The 16,660-nt window shown below is 46.9% G+C and overlaps 1 protein-coding gene and 1 long non-coding RNA gene across 5 annotated transcripts in view; one reads left to right on the forward strand and one right to left on the reverse strand.

Moving 5' to 3' along the window:
* The window catches only part of MVB12B (multivesicular body subunit 12B), a 206,181-nt gene that overhangs the window by 63,533 nt on the left and 125,988 nt on the right, over positions 1 to 16,660 (forward strand). For all 4 annotated transcript variants that reach the window (XM_078436492.2, XM_078436490.2, XM_078436491.2 and 1 more), the window contains exons 4-6: positions 4,743 to 4,839; positions 12,393 to 12,522; positions 16,366 to 16,488. In XM_078436492.2, coding sequence (XP_078292618.1) covers positions 4,743 to 4,839; positions 12,393 to 12,522; positions 16,366 to 16,488 — 350 coding nt within the window. The remainder of the gene's footprint in view (positions 1 to 4,742; positions 4,840 to 12,392; positions 12,523 to 16,365; positions 16,489 to 16,660) is intronic.
* LOC132662933 (uncharacterized) lies at positions 2,562 to 13,902 on the reverse strand. The gene is made up of 2 exons (XR_009602759.3): positions 13,732 to 13,902; positions 2,562 to 3,005 (listed from the first exon to the last, which is right to left on the reverse strand). It is a non-coding gene; the product is annotated as an uncharacterized LOC132662933 (long non-coding RNA).

Consider the following 16,660-nt stretch of genomic DNA (forward strand, 5'->3'; position numbering starts at 1 on the left):
GTATTATTAGTCACGTACCCAGGTGTACCGTGAACTCCATTAAAATGTGTTCTCAAAAGGGAACCAGGAAATTTCTCCCCCAGCCATCATTTGCCTACCTTTCCCGTAAGTCACAAATCACAGGGTAGTGTGGACGTGAGAGTTTGCTAGTGCAGCTGGATTTAAAGCCGGCCGATAAACGGAAGCATGGCTGGAAGGACACTCCATGATCACCTCTTCTCCCAGACACGGCCTCGTTTCCCAAATGACTTTCTCCCTGAGTCTCTGTGACGTTTGACATGTCACTGTGTCTGCAGGTAGGTGTCTACCACGTGTGGAGATGTCTTTCGGTGTGGTGTTCTTAATTCTTGGGCCCGTAAATTAGGAAACTTTAAAGCTATCCATTCAGGCTCTTCCAATAGAGTGTTTTAATGAGTGGCTTAGAAAAAAGGGAAGTAGCTTTCGTATCTACCCAGAGCTACTCTGGGTGAGGCCTCTTAGAGGCACTGCAAATAAACCTTTTCCATCCTCAGACAGTCTCTGCGAGTATTAGCTCCTTTCCCGAGATCAGAGAGTTTCTGTGCTTATCTAAGGTCACCTGTCTTCCCTCGCCCCAAACGGGGAGCTGTCAGACTTTGATTTTCAGGGGTGACATTGTATTTTTGGCCTAGATGTCATTGTCTCTTTCTAATGCAAAAAAAAAATGGGGGGTTATTAATTTATTTTTATAAATTTTATTGTAACAGTAACAGAAGCTCATCGTTTAGAAAGAAAGAAAAACGATTTTTTTCAAACATCCTCATTCAGAAGTGGGAAAGGGGAACAGTCGGTCTTTCTCCCCATCACATACCACACAGCCTGTGGTCCCATCCCTGGGTCCTCGGGTGTCCCTCAGTGATGTCTGGACGTAGACAGTCACGTGGTTCTGTGGCTTGCACACTCTCCCACCGGCCGTCCTGTTATTTATTGATAAGTCTTTGTTAGGAAAATCATTTCCTCATGTATCCAGGAGTGCGGCAGAAGTCATTGCTTTAATTTTTTCCCCCTAATTACGAGAATAACATATGCTGGTTGTAAAGGACAGAGTTCCTAATGGGGCAGGGACAGTCCCGGCACTAAACACTGGAAGTCCTTCTCATGCATGTGGGAAGATGGCAGCTAAGGCTGTAAGGAGTCTGAGCAGGTCCCTGGGTGCCGCCCTGGGAGACACTGGAGGCTGGGTTGCCTTTCCGGACGGACGTGGGCTCGTGCAGTTAGGGGTGCGTGGCCCCATTCCTCCTCCCTGCATCTGTGTCCACACTCGGTACACTCTCCCGCCCCCTTTGTCCCTGAAGTTGACCTAAACCCGCTTTTGAAATGATTGATATTTCTAGCTTTTGTCACCTCCGTCCTGTCTGCTGGCTGCCACTTTCCGCAGGTCAGCTCATTCACTGCCACTTAGGGCGGGATGGACGAACTCCCCGAGGAGTTGAACAACTCACTGTGGCCTGGTCTCTCGGCTCATCACTGATCTCTGCTCAGCCTCTTCTCCTGACCGAAGAGGCTGCAGCTCCAAACCGTAGCCTCAGAGGACAGCTACGATGTCTTTGATAGTTTTTGATTTCTAGAGTTATTTTGTTTGATTCTTTGTTTGTTTTTGCATTTGCCCTGAAGGCTGTGGGGTGTTGTAGTCTAGGCCAGAAGAGTCCTGGATCCCTTGGAGCTGGGGATGGTGACAAGTCAAAAAATGACAGAAGTCACCAACGCTTGTTAATTTTGGGTGTCCCGGGTAAGTGTATTACATATTATAGAAGATGCATCGAGTTTATCAGCCTTTGTTGAACATTAAAGAGATCTTACTGAGTGCCTGCCTTGCAGGCCTCACTCCAGGAGGGCCAGGCGTGGGGGGGTAGGGTGTTAGCAAAGGGCTGGGGGAGAAATCTCGCTTCCCCTCTGAAGGAGTATAGGAAATCGGTGCATTTTCTTTTCCAAGGAAGAATGACTGAGTCCGGGAGTGAGATCCAAAGGGATCCAGACGAGGGGGGGTTGGCAGGGACCCACTTGCCAGCTCAGGAGCACAGGAGGAGTGGGGCGTGTTTTAATCCCATACAGCCAGTCTGTCCTGGTTGTGCTGTCACCACCAGGACTTTGCATAGTGTCATTTTTTACAACTGTAGAGGAGGGATGTGGGATCTCAAGACTGGACAGATTCTTAATTAGGCGGCTCGAGACTCCCAATGTAGGAGTTTTGGGACACTCCTTTGGAACCTAAATTCCTTTCCCCCAATAACGCTATTAATACAGAAACCTGGCTTTGGAGTGACATTGCTTCCTGGGGAAGGATCGAGATTAATTGCACTTTTCATGCCCTGTACTTTCTGCATTACCTGTAATAATAATGTACATAGATTAGGTAGGGAGGATATTAAACAGAAGGATTTATGAACATTTGAATATTAAGTTGGTTATCTGTGGCTACCTTAAATGCAAGGTTGTCAAAAATAATTACAGTATACTAGCAAATACTGGCTACTAGAGACAATATAAATACCCTGAGTCAGTGCATATTGGGCTTTTGGCATGAATCATTTGCTCAACAAGGATTGGGAATACGTTCTTCATATTTATGAGGAGGAAATGAAAGAGAGCACGGGATGGGGGAGGGGAGAGGAACAAGCAAAATTAATGGTGTCGCAGACCTACTGTATTAAACCCAGTACAGCAGCAGCCCCGTGCACGGAGGGACCACACTTGGGCTGCGGGCAGCTTTGACAGTGCAGCCTCCCGTTTTGTATGCATGGGAGGGTTTTTGATGCTTTTTTTAATGGCCACACCACTGATGTTCTGGTTTTATGATCAGGGACATTTGTAGAGTGTGGAGGGTGAGGTCGCTAAGTGGTTTGCAGTTGACTTCTGTGAAACCCAACTTGTCAAGTAGAAGACATTTGAGAAGGATATTGATGAATGCCCATCCATCTACGGGGCAGGAAAACACAGCCAGTTGTTAATTTCTCAATGCAGAAAGCAGTGATGACACGGAAAAGCAACTGCCAGGGGAAAAAAAATTATGATAGATTAGATCAGGCAATTCTGAAAGCAGCTGATGTTTTCGAGTTAGGTTAACGGTTCAAACCTTTTCTACACGGTCAGAGATTTATTCTGCATTAGTAAGGCTCCCCTTTCCACTTGCTGCACTGCACTGGGCATTGTTTCCCTGAGACCCAGCTACCTGAAATGTAATAATATAAAATAGTCCTCAAACACGATCGTTCAGGGAGAAAGAAACGGTTTTGCGACAACAGGGCCATGAAAGCACTGGTCACAGTTTGCACTTGACATGCCGACCTTCATAATTAAATCTGGAGAAAGTATTTCATTTGTGCACTTTTGGGGTATGATGGGTTTATCAAATATACTTTCATTTTTATGTTTATTTTTATTGTTACTTTTGTTTTTGCTGATAGTTTTTTTTTAATTTTTTTTAACGTTTATTTATTTTTGAGACAGAGAGAGACAGAGCATGAACGGGGGAGGGTCAGAGAGAGGGAGACACAGAATCGGAAACAGGCTCCAGGCTCTGAGCTGTCAGCACAGAGCCCGATGCAGGGCTCGAACTCACGGACCGCGAGATCATGACCTGAGCCTAAGTCGGCCGCTTAACCGACTGAGCCACCCAGGCGCCCCGCTGATACAGTTTTGATTTGTCATCCAAGCAGATCCAATCTCGTTGCTGACTCTGGCCCACTCCGTTGAAATGTGCCCCCCAAACGTTAAATTGTTCAGATCATTGTTGAGCACCTGCTGTGTGCCAAGAACCGTGCTAAGCTTCGGTTTAGAGTAATGACAGATGGTTTGGGTCCTCGTGGTTCTTGAACCCCAGTGGTGAGACAGACGTTAAACGACTAACCTCACAAAGATGCCATGACAAATTGATACGAGGGAAAATAGAGAGTGACCAAGAGAGAACGTAGCGTAGAGTTTAGATGGTAAGAATCCCCTGACTGGTTTTCTGAGGTCTTGTTGGCACTGAGCGTTTCCACCCGAAGTGTGGGCTGCAGGCACCAGTATGTTTGCAGACGGCCCCCTCTTGCAGTTCCAGAATGGGATGTGCTGTCTGCAGGAGGTATTTTTGCACTGGTTACGGAAACTGCGCACTGTGGACCACCATGTACTGCCACTGAACAGAAACTTTAAGAGGCCCTTGGGCATGTCATTTTAGGAGATGTGTAATACTGAGGCAGCAGGGCTTTTCACTCGGTATCAGTTTATGATTCTTGGGATTTTACGGAATACATCTAGCAGCCAAAACGTGTCAATATGCAGACTGGCCATCGCGCAGGAGTGTGACTGGTTCTCCGTTAGGCTCCGATGCAGCTCTCTCCTGCTGTGGTGACTGCCCCGGGAACGTGCTCTTTCTAAAACCCGCTGGCCCCCCCGAGAGCTGAGGCTCCAGGCTGAGTGGCAGCCTGGTCCCAGGACGCGTGAGCACAGCTGCCCTCTGCTGGGTTATGTGTCGAGCGTCTCCCGGGTTGCTGTCTAGCCAACTAACCAAAGCCGTGGCTGAGTGAGTGGCTTTGAGGTGCCGCAGATGAAACTCCTTCCCGGGGGCCACACGCGTCCCCGTGTAACCGCTGGGGAACATTAAGTGGCACCTACTCTAATTAACCTGCTGTCGTAAAGCTGCACCAGTCATTGTGTTAAATATGCATCTCGAAGCCAAAATGGCAAACCCACCACAGGGGTGTTCAGATTAATAGTCTGTATCTCTTTTCTTTCTTCCCAAGAGTCATTTAGGGAACGTGTTAGTGGATATGAAGCTCATTGACATCAAGGACACTCTGCCTGTGGGCTTCATCCCGATTCAGGAGACAGTGGACACACGTGAGTCTCCCTTTAGCACCACTCATTACAACGGGACTTTTCTTCCTGCAGGTGTATTTTTAGAGGTTTTGCACGGGCATTTTTCTTTGGGAACATTTTAGGAGGCCTTGCTGCATGCCCGTGAATAAACCCTGCTGCTTCTGATGCGTGTCTGACTTGGTTCTCCGAGGAGTTTGTGGTGTTCTGGGGAGCAGCGTGTAAATGAGCAGAATGTCCTTTTCTCTTACAACGGGCTCCCTGCTGAATCGGCCCCCTCAGGAACACAACGGTGAAACTGCTCGTGGTTCGTGGTTAGTCCATCCTCTGGCGTTAACGGAAGCCAACCTTGGCGCAAGACCCAGAAGCATCAGGAAAAAAATCAAAGACGCCCAGGGAACACAGGTGCAATAATGTCCTTATTTTTGGCTCTTGGAGCACACGAGAAAAGTCGGAACCAGAAAGCCTGCGCTAGAGGACACGGGGTTCAAGTGTGAGCGAATACTCTGACCCCTGAGCCGCAGCGAGCAGAAGCGCGTCCCCGACCAAATAGAAGCTTCTTCAGGATCCTGGAGTGCTTTGAGGTTCTTGTCAGGCACGTCAGTTATTAAATCATGCTGGAAAACCTCTGGATATTTGAGCCTCCCCATTTTGATACAACTTAACTTGTTTTATTTTTAACTACTGATCCCAACTTTAGGATGTCCCCAACAGCGAAGCAGCAAATGGAAAACAAAGAATCCTTTCTTTATTACATATGATTCACTTATGAAATTCTGGATCTCATTCTTTGTCATACATGCTTTATTTTTCCATAGTTAGTCCCATTTTGGGCCCACAATTTTTTTGCTGTTTTCTTGCTCGCATTTCATATAGACCAGACTTTGCATATCTACACAGACGCCACATAGCCATTTTTTTTTTTAATTTCTTTATTGTAGAGAGAGAGCACATAGCGGGGGAGAGTGGCAGAAGGACAGAGAGAGTGAGAGAGGAAGGGAGGGAGAGAGAGAATCTTAAGCAGGCTCCACACTCAGTGTGGAGCCCGCCACGGGGCTCAATCCTGGGATCACGATCTGAGCCGAAATCGAGAGTCAGCCGCTCAACCCACATCTGAGCCACCCAGGCACCCCCCCACCCCGCCACCCGTGGCCATTATTTTAATGAAACAAGGATATCCCATTGTACAGCATATTTTTATTTTCTTAATCGTCCTCTCACTTTTGGCCATTTTGTTTTTACTTGTTATATACGTATTAGCTAATAATCACGAGAGCGGACATGTTGTAACCTAACAGATGCTAACCCCTGTGATAAATGGTTCCTGACTTCACTGAATCTTCAAAAGACCCCTATTTAGAGATGAGCATTATTAAACCCATCGCATATGAGAAAAATGAGGCACAGGAACTACTGAGGGTTTGAAGAACTTATCCAAGATTCAAGTGGGGGGGTAACTGGAAGACACACACAAGTCAGACTCCAGCCATACTGTTAGCCACAGAGCCGCCCTGTAACAGCATGTGGTTAAGTGCCTTTTACAGAAGGGTTTCATATATTTATGCATCAGGGTTTTCTGGTAACGGTTCTATTGAGATATAATTCACCTACCATATAATTCACCCGTTTGACGTATCCATTTCAGTGGTTTTTAGGATAGTCACAGAGTTGTGCAACTATTACCACAATTAATTTGGAAACATTTCATCATCAAGAGAACCCTCTACTCATTAGCAGTCACTCTCCATTTCTCTCCAGCCCTCACCTTGCCACCCCTTCCCAGCCCTGGGCAACCACTAACCTACTTTCTGTACAGACTTGCCTATTCTGGACATTTCATGTAAACGGGATCCGCCAACATGTGGTCTTTTGTGATTGACTTTTTTCACTAAGCATAACCTTTTCAAGGTCCACGTTGTAGCGTGTGTCAGTACTTTATGCCTTTTTATTGCCGGATAATATCTCGTTATCCAAAGGTCCCACATTTTGCTTATCCATTCAGTTGGTGGACATTTGCACTTTTGGCTATTAGGATTGATGCTGCTGTGGGTATTCATTACAAGTTGTTGTGTGGTGTGGACTATGTTTTTCTTGCTCTTGGGTGCATACCTAGGAGTGGGATTTCCAGCGTCATATGGTAACTCTGTATTTAACTTTTTGAGGACCCAGGGGAGCAGCACGATTTTGCATTCCCACCAACAGTGTTTAAGGGTTCCAGTTTCTCCACATCTTCACCAGCACTTGTTATTATCATTCTGGCCATCTTGGTGGGTGTGGAATGGTCTCTCCATGTGGTTTTGATTTCCATTTCCTGATGGTTAACGGTATTGAACAGCTTTTCACGCGCTTGCTGGCCATTTGTATATCTTCTCTGGAGAAACGTCTCTTCTGATCCTTTGGCATTTTAAATTGGGTTGTCTTTTTATTGTTGAGTTGTAAGAATATTTTCAGATATTCCAGATACAAGTCCTTTATCAGTTATATGGTTTGCAAAATTTTCTTTCTTTGGGTTTTCTTTTCACTTTCTTGACATCCTTTGAAATGCACAAGCTTTTTATTTTGACGGAGCTCGGTTCATTTACTTTTTTCCTTTGTTGCTTATGTTTTTGGTGTCATACCTAAGAAAGCATTGCTTAACTCAAGATTACCAAGATTTATGCCCGTGTTTTTTTCTGAGGGTTTATTGTTTCAGCTCTTACATTTATGCCTTTGATCTATTTTGAGTTAACTTCTGTGTATGGTGTGAGATAGGGGTCTAACTTTATTCTTTCACATGTGGATGTCATGTTCTAGCACAATGTGTTGAAAAGACTATTCTTGCCCCCGCTGACTTGTCTCAGCATCCTTGTTGAAGATCATTTGACCATAAATGTGAGTTTGTTTCCGGACTCTTGAGTTCTCTTCCATTGATCTGTATGTCTTTCCTCATGCCAATAGCACACAGTCTTGATTACCGTAGCTTTGTGGCAAGTTTTGCAACCAGGAAGTATGAGTCTCCCAACTTCATTCTTCTTTTTCAGGATTATTTTGGCTATGCTGGGTCCTTTGAATTTCCATGAATTTTAGGATTAGTCCGTGTCTGCAAAGAAGCTAGCTAGGTTTTGATAGGAGTGGTGTTGAATCTATAGATCAGTTTGGGTATGGGTAAGATTTTGAATGATTTTCTTGTGATGAATTTCCGAGTACTTGAGGCTGCAGGGTCTTAGGTCCACTCTGGTCTGCTCCAGCCTTCTTCTACAAACATTTTCCTTCTCTTCAAGCACTCTATACTTGACCCACACTGAGGTACTCACTGTACACTCTGCACTCCTGTTTCCTTCCTGACTCTACTTATTTGCTGTGTTGTTTTCCTTGTCTGAAATGCCCTTTCCCTCAATTCTGAGCGTCCACACCCCTTATCTTTCAAGGGCGAGCTTTAATTCTGCCCCCTGCGTGAAACCGTCTCTGACCCCGAGGTACCAGTTTCCAGTAAGTTCGCTCTCCTCCACGGTCAGCGGAGATTGATGAACGCCTCCGTAGGCACCACAGGCTTTGCGAGAGAAGGTGACTGACTAAGATACTGGCCCCTCCCTCCAGGAGCTCCGTCTGGTGGGTGACCTGGCCCTGAAAACAAGGTCTTGCGTCACAACGTAACCAGACGGAACTGTCATCCGTCAGAGAGCAGGGGCCAGCTGCCTCCTTTCCCCTTTTCATCACAGCCGGCACAGCACATGTTTAGTGGAGGGAGGGAGCAACGTAAGCACTGCGGTGCAGCGGTCGGAAGCCAAAGGAAGCGATCGGGTTTGCCTCTCAGTGGCCCCCTGTTCTCTGTCAGGACACGCTGTGGCTTGGCGTGGGGGAAGCACGTGGGCTCCGGGGTCAGACTCACTCATACAGGGTCTGGCTCTGCCACTTATGGCTTTAGCACCCCAAGCACATGACTTCACCCTTCTGGGCCTCAGTTTCCTCATCTGTAAAACGGAGGGGGGAATATTAGATACCTCATAATGTTTTTAGCTTGCATTTTAGCCCCGTCTATGTCTTTTGCGCGTCTTTGCTACTAACCTTTTTCTCTGAGGGTGAGATTCATGTTTAATTCATCGTCGAATCACCTAAGGCACATACCATACACAGCACCTTGCTCGGAGGATGGGCTTCATAAAGATAAGCTTTAGTGCTCTCTGTTGCCAAATTAACTTCCAGAAATACCAGTTCACGGTGCCACTAATGAAACAGGCTTGTTCCTGTTTTCCAGAGGCCTGTCGGCGTAGGCTTTAAATTTTTATTCAGTTTTACTATTCTAATTTTATTTAATTTTCTCGTCATCATTTATTAGCAAGACCTGAACATTTTCACACGTGTTTGCTTGCTGCTTTTGCTTATTCTTATGTGACTCGTCTGTTTAGGAACTAAAATTGCCTTGTGGACTTGTATTCATTTCCCACTTTTCCCCCGTGTTTTTCTTAGTTTCAAAATTTGCCTTGGTGTTCGTTTTTGACAACTAATTGACTTGTGATGTCTTTATATCGATACCCTGGAGAGCCACGAGGGATTTCCCATTCTGCATTTTCCTCCTGATTTGTTGAACCAGTTAAGTGAGGAGGCCCAGGGCCGCGTCCTGTCTGGGCCTGTGGTCTGGCTGCGGTGCAGCCCCCGTGATCTGGGTGGGAAGCCTCTTCCCCGTGACTGGGGGTCTGTCACTTGGCTGCCCGTGGACATCCTGAGGGCAGGTTCTCGCATCACCAACAAGTGTCTTACCACACACGGAGAGGGGGTGGGCTTAGGGTAGCCTCTTCATTTTGGGTTAGATGTCGTTTCCTAGAGCCTCTTCCCAGGGGCCAGGTGAGCCCAGACCGACCGGAAAGACCTGTGGTCAGCTCTGTGCAGTTTGCAGCGCCTTTAAGGCCCCGATTTTATGAAGTCAGCCAAAAAACAAAAAAAAAGATATGAGACTCTTGTAATAAATTTAAAATAGTTTGTTGCTATCCACACAGTACTTAAAAACTGGAAGACTGTTTGTTTTAGTAAAGTGCTGTATCCTTCCTCTGTGTTCATTAGCATGACTGAACACATTTCTATTGACTCTGTATAATGTGTTTACTTAGAATCAGGCCTGTTTAAGCGTGTGTAATTAGTGGCTCCGTCTCTTACCCCGAGTTGCTATAGATGGAGGAATGGAGCAAAGAGCAGGGTGGCAAAGGCAAGTAATATGCCGGCCTTTTCGTTTATTGGAGGAAAGGTCTCACCTTCTTCACGCATTCAAAGGTCCCATCTTACCGGCTAATAGTTTCTGAAGGGGCAGGGTCGCTACGGGTGTTTTCCCGCCCGGGGTAACCGTCCCTGCCTTGTGAGGTACAATGTCTGGGGTCTGGATTGAGGACGTTACTACTCCTAGCTCATAGATCGGATCTAGCCCTCAGTTCCCTTCCCCGGGAAAAGAACCCACCAAGTTCCTGAGTTTCCTCCCCTCCCCACTCCCAAGTCTACAAGGCACCACCACTGATGGCGATCCCCCCTCGGTCAAGCCAAGACCAGCGGCGGGACTGCCCTTCCCTCCCCGTTCTGTTGTCTGATTTGAAAGTGCGTACTTTCTGCCCCAGAACTGAAAGGTCCTGAAAGTCAAGGCCAAACACTGACATAAATTGTGTGCTAGAGGTTTACTGGTAATAATGACGATAAGAACATTCATGGCTGTGCTTTATCGAGCACTTACTATGTGCCAGGCACTGGGCTAAGTGAAGCATATGATGTGGTATCACATTTCATCCACCCAGTGTCCCTTTGGGGTGGGGTTCCATTAACTCCCTTTTGCAGATAATGAAACCCAGGCTCAGAGAAATTAAGTCACTCGCCTAAGATCATAGAGCTGATGGCGGAATTGGGACTTCAACCCAGATACATCAGACTCATGTATTGAGTGGCTGCAATGGATTGAAATTCATTTTTTAAAACCACAAATGGGGGCGCCTGGGTAGTCCGGTCGGTTAAGCATCCAGCTCTTGGTTCCGGCTCAGGTCATGATCTCATGGTTTGTGACTTTGAGCCCCGAGTCAGGCTGTGTGCTGACAGCACAGAGCCCGCTTGAGATTCTCTCTCTCCCTGTCTCTCTGCCCCTCCCCAGCTGGCTCTCTCTATCTCTCTCAAAATAAATAAATAAAACTTAAAAGAATAAAACCCACAAATGAACAAACCAAAAAACACCTGGTTGGTCACCATTGGAGGTTGCTACATCACCAACTCATTGCTCTAAGATTTAATAGGTAAGAGCAAAGAATCATGTGTTTTTCTTTCCTTTCCTGTACCACGCCTTTTTCAGGGAGACCAAGTAGTTGACAAAGAAAAGTTATTTTTTATGTAGAAGAATTCCAGCTAATAAATGCAGAAGGAATCCCAGAATTAGAAAATGGCCATTTTGAAAACTTTAATGAGATTATGGATCTAGGTAACAGTCCTCAGTGGATGAAAACACTGCTCGAAGAAAGGTTGTTGGGGACTTTATGACCCAAGTTCCGGGCCAACTCCATGGGAACCCAGGGTGGCACAGCCGGATGCCATACCTCATGATAGGACACTGTTGGACATATATGCACCACTTGTGAAGCATTCCTACCTAAAAAAACAACCAAACAAACAAACAAAATCTAACCTGAATCTAATCAAGCCTTCCACTCTCACTGCCACCTTACAGGAAATACAGGAGAATGACCCAATCTTCCCAACTTATCAGTGCCCTGAGGAAGAGGGGAGGGTGGAGAGGTTGTTACAGAATAAAAGGAACCTAAGAGTCCTAACAACCCGAGCTGGTGCATAGACATTGTTTGGATCTTGATCCAGGGAAAGCAATAGTTAAATGATATTTTTTGAGAATAATAGAGAAAACTTAAATATAGACTGTCTGTTCGTGATAGTTAGGAGTCATTGTTCGTTTTGTTAGCCATGATAATGGCACGCGGGTCATATGAAAACTGATCATTTGCTTTGGATGCCTACTAAGATATTGATGGGCGATATGACACGGGGTGGGGATTCATTTTAAATCCTCCAGCAAAACTACCAGGGAATGGGGGAAAGAAAGAGGTGACAGCAGCTTGTCCATTGTTGACAGTGTTGAAACTGGATGATGAGAACAGGTGGATTCATTCATTCTGTTGTTCTCCCTACTTTGGGGAATGTTTGAAATTTTCCATAGTAAAAAGAAAGAAGAAAAGCCCCGGTGGCAAAAAGCATTAATACTCAGGGTGTCCGTGGGTATGTGCCTGATGGCTTGAGCAGTGAGCAGATGATGGTTGTGGCAGTTATGTGGCTGTGAAGCCAGCTCCACGGGTTTATTCCAAGCTGCTTCTCCTTGGAGAGGTGTGTGCACCCCGGGAAGCCCTTCCCGGCAGGGGTGTCTGGGGTCAGGTCCCGAATGCAGGGCAGGGCTCCTGGTGCCCACCCTGCAGTCCCAGCCTGTGGAGGGCAAGAGGGGCGCAGCCCAGTGGCTGGGATGACCGGTCGCTTTTGCTGCCAAGAAGGGAGCGTGACAGGAGACACGGCGTTCAGAATAGAGATGTTGGCGTCTCTGGTAGACTCATACCTTTTCTTGTCCTTTTCTTCAGAGGAAGTGGCTTTTAGAAAAAAGAGGCTGTGCATTAAATTTATCCCACGGGATTCAACTGAAGCTGCGATTTGTGACATTCGGATCATGGGCCGGACGAAGCAGGCCCCCCCTCAGTACACATTTATTGGGTAAGTCTCAGGAACGCTGATCTCCTCTCTTCTCTCTGCCAGGAGTGCTCAGGTCACTCCCAGGGCTCAGGTCCCGAGACGGTGTGTGACCCGCGGGGCTCTCGGCCACCTGCCTCTCTAGCCTGAGCTCTCATTGCTGCCCTTCCTGCTTACGCTGCTGCCAGTCCAGACGCAGAGCCCTTGACCTCTCTGTGCCTCTGCTCACACTGCCTGCTCCATCTAAGGGACTTTCCTTCCCTTGTCTTCCTGTGTGTTCGTCCTTCAGGCTTCTCGGGGGCCTTTCCACATACCTGAAAGCCCAGATATTCGCTCCTTTTTGACCACTTGGCCTCAACCCTCTACATTGTGTATTCGCCCCACCAGAGTTTAAGGAGCACCCGTTTTGTCCCTCAGGGCCAAAGACCCCGGCTGTGGTGCTGAGGGAGCAAGCAAAGACCTGCTCTCATGGAGCTGGTCTTCTAAAAGGGGAGACAAGCAGCAAACAAGAAACAAACGAGACCATTTCAGTTAATGGCGAAAATGAAACAGCAATGAACGGAGGCTACTTCAGCGAGGGTGTCAGGAGGGTGACATTTGACAGAGATGTAAATGTCAAGAAGAAAGCAGCTCTGCAGAGACTTGAAGGCAGAGCCTTCTAGGCCCAGGAGAAGAGCGAGTGTAAAGGTGGGAATGGGTGTGGCATGTTCAGGAGCAGAAAGCAGCCCAGTGTGGCCGGCACGGGCAAGCGAGGATGAGCCGGGGTTTGGAGTGGGCGGTTAGCAGGACCTCGCACAATCGTGGCGGAAGTTTGGATTTTATTCCAAGAGCAATGGAGAGCCATCGGAGGGTTTAGAGTCGGGAAGAAACATGAATATTGCATGACTACATGATAATTCCTTGTGCAGTTCTTTAGTCTGATGCTCATCCTCCCTGATAAGCAGAGGACTACTGAGGGCTTGACCCACTGTGTCCTATTCACCCGGTACCTCAGTACCAGACGTGGGCCCAGCTCTGTAGCTGTTTTATAAATACTAAGTACAAAGAATCTCAGGATTTCACTCTGGGCTCTAGATTGTAAGTGACAAGAAACCCAACCCAGGCTGGCTTAAGCAAAAGGAAGAATTCGTTGGCCGACGTAACAGCAGAGATCAGAGGGCAGGATGGCTTCAGGTGTGGCTGGAAGTAGGTGCTTAGAGGACATCCCTAGGACCTGGTTTCTGCCGTGTTTACCTCCTTTCCCAGATTCCTTGGGGTAGATACCTCTCTTCCACAGGCTCTTCCCCAGTGGACTCATGGTGGTGTGGGAGCTCCGCCTACTCATCCTCCAGGTTCAAATTCTGAGGCAGAGAGCAAGTCTGTGTTCTTGATCATTCAAACAAGTTCTAGAATTCAGTCTCAGAGGTCCTGATTGATCTCACTGGGGTCATGTGCACCCTGAACTCATCACTGCTCCCTGGAAAATGTCATTCTCTGAGAAACCAGGCCTGAACCGGAGGCAGTATTGGCTCTGTTGGAACCCAGGGGCTACGACTGAGGAGACAGCTGCCCCCCAGATATGGAGGGAAAGCAAAGAGTCAGAAAGAGGGACGAATGGATGCTAGATGCCCAAAAGATGACAGGTGTTCATTATATTCAGTCAAGTGAAATTCAGGTCTCTCCAACCAGTGAGTCCCATAGATCATTTTTGGTGCCCCCGGCCACGGGCCTCTCTCCCTGTCCAACTTCACAGGTACCATGCCCGTTCCCATGGGCCCCCATGGGTGCACTCTCCTACTTGGCTTTTGCAGTGACCTCTATATCCGGGTTGTGCTCTGTTTTGCTTCTTGTTCGCTTGAGCCCAGGTCTTCACTCTACAAGCCAAGCCTTTCTCCGCGGACCAATCCCATGGGCAGTGGCTGGGAATGTGGTGTTTGCATGGAGCACCTGGGGAGCAAGTGTCTCAGGAACACCTGATTTTCATCTTGGTGCACAATTATACTCTCGGCTGTGGAATCTGAATGCCCTGATTCAGGACTTTGTGGTCCCTAAGAAGGATTCTATGATCATCCTCTTCCTACACACTGAAAAGTCCTGTTTTGCAACATGGTTTAAACTAATTATATAAACAGGATTACAGGAGGAGGAAATAGTTAAGAGAATGACCATACTTTAGGTATTTTAAGAGCAGCTATTTACATACAAATAAAAAGTCATTTAATAATGAACTTTTTTTTTTAATATTTATTCATTTCTGAGAGCACGAGTGGGGGAGGGTGGGAGACACAGAATCCGAATCAGACTCCAGGCTCTGAGCTGTCAGCACAGAGCCCCACGTGGGGGCTTGAACCCACGAACCGTGAGATCATGACCCAAACCGAAGTCAGATGCTCAACCGACTGAGCCAGCCAGATGCCCCAATAATGAACTTTTAAAGTCTAATTTCAGTTACTATGTGTATTTTAAATTACAAGCTATAGTACTTTAAAAGACTCCATTTTTAACCAGTTTAAATAATTCTAAAGAATAGATTGTTATCATATGTATCTTGATAATCAAAACTAGAGTCTTCTTTCTTTTATATCATTTTGAAAAGATTGCTAAATTAGCATATTTGGTATCATCTTGGAGCAAAAATTCTTTTCCATAAGATGACAATTCCCGCGTTGTTTTTTAAAATATTTATTTTTACGTAATCTCTGTACTCAACGTGGGGCTTGAACTTACAACCCCAAGATCAAGACAAGAGTCACATGCTGCACCAATTGAGCCAGCCAGGTGCCCCCAGTGTTATTGTTAAGGAAAGAAGGAGAACAGTGTCTAGAACTCTGAGTCCCCTTGTTCTTAAAAATGAGCACATATATTACTTTGCAAGAGTTTGAGGTTGTCGGCTGGGGAAACACACCTCAGCCTGACAACAGCTCCTCCAAGGCCATTGCCAAGATGTGATGAAATCAGCATAGCTGATGGGAATCATCCGTCTAATAAGACTTGTTTGTGGTTTAGAAGAGTTCCTATAGTGTGGTGAGGAGGTGCTAGAAGTATCCACTGCAGAAGTCTGTCCTCATGGTTTGATGAGATGCAGTTCTATGGGGCAGCTGAGTTGTAAATTGGATGTGGCTAAAATAATCCCATTCTGGCTCCAAAGACCGAACCAGTCTCATAACCACTCCTAACTGGGTGTTGTGGGGGTGGACTGCAGTGGGTGTGCAGATCACGGAACAAGAAACCTGATGTGGCATTTGTCAAGCCCTTTTGCGACCACTCTTGGTTGTGGTGGTCTGTGGGGCACATGCCTCAGGCTTTGTGGCTTGAAGAGATCTCCCAAACTGACCTCGAGAAGGAGGCCAACCGCTGGTGACATCCAGGCAGTCGGAGCTTTATCCAGAAGTTGGGATGTGTCCTTGAGCAGGGTGGGGCTAATTCCACAACCCCCCCCCCCCCCCCCCGCCCCCCGCCCCGCCGTTGTTAAAAAGCCAGGCACAGGCATCCATTCATCCATTGTTGCCCCATCTGTCTCATGCTAACCAGGTAAAGGACTTCAAGTGGATCATTACATAATTACCTACAGTGAAATGGCAAAATGAAAAGAATTTTGAAGACTGAGAACTAAGGAAAATGTCCATAGTATAACAGGGAAGCAGCTCCGGGGTGGCTAACGATGGCATGTCAGAGAAACCTGCCTTGTTGGGACAGTTGACTTCACATTAGGCTCTGAACTGCGACATCTGGAGCACAAAGGGAGGTGACATAAGTGATCATTGTGGGCAAGAGTGGACTCCCCGGTATTTGAGGCTATGATTCTTTTCAATGAATCGGTTCACTTTGTTCCTCAGGTAAATGCTTTGTGCTAAACCACACCATGAAGATTTCTCTTTTCTCCTAAAGGGAACTGAACAGCATGGGGATCTGGTATCGAATGGGCAAAGTCCCCAGGAATCATGACTCATCTCAACCCACAACGCCTTCCCAGTCATCTGCTGCTTCCACCCCGGCCCCCAACCTTCCCAGGTGAGGCCCTGTCAATGGTATCCTATGCTGTTACGCGCGTTACGGTCTCGTGGTCTCGGGTCTCAGAACAGCTCCACTTAGTGTGTGCTGAAAACTGCAGAAGCAATAAACCGTTAGAGGAGATTTTTAAAAACCCAATTAGAAATGTTTGCATTACACGAATGTAAAGGCC

The sequence above is a fragment of the Panthera onca genome, chromosome D4 (assembly GCF_046562875.1).
Source record: "Panthera onca isolate mPanOnc1 chromosome D4, mPanOnc1 haplotype 2, whole genome shotgun sequence".
Taxonomy (NCBI): Eukaryota; Metazoa; Chordata; class Mammalia; order Carnivora; family Felidae; genus Panthera; species Panthera onca.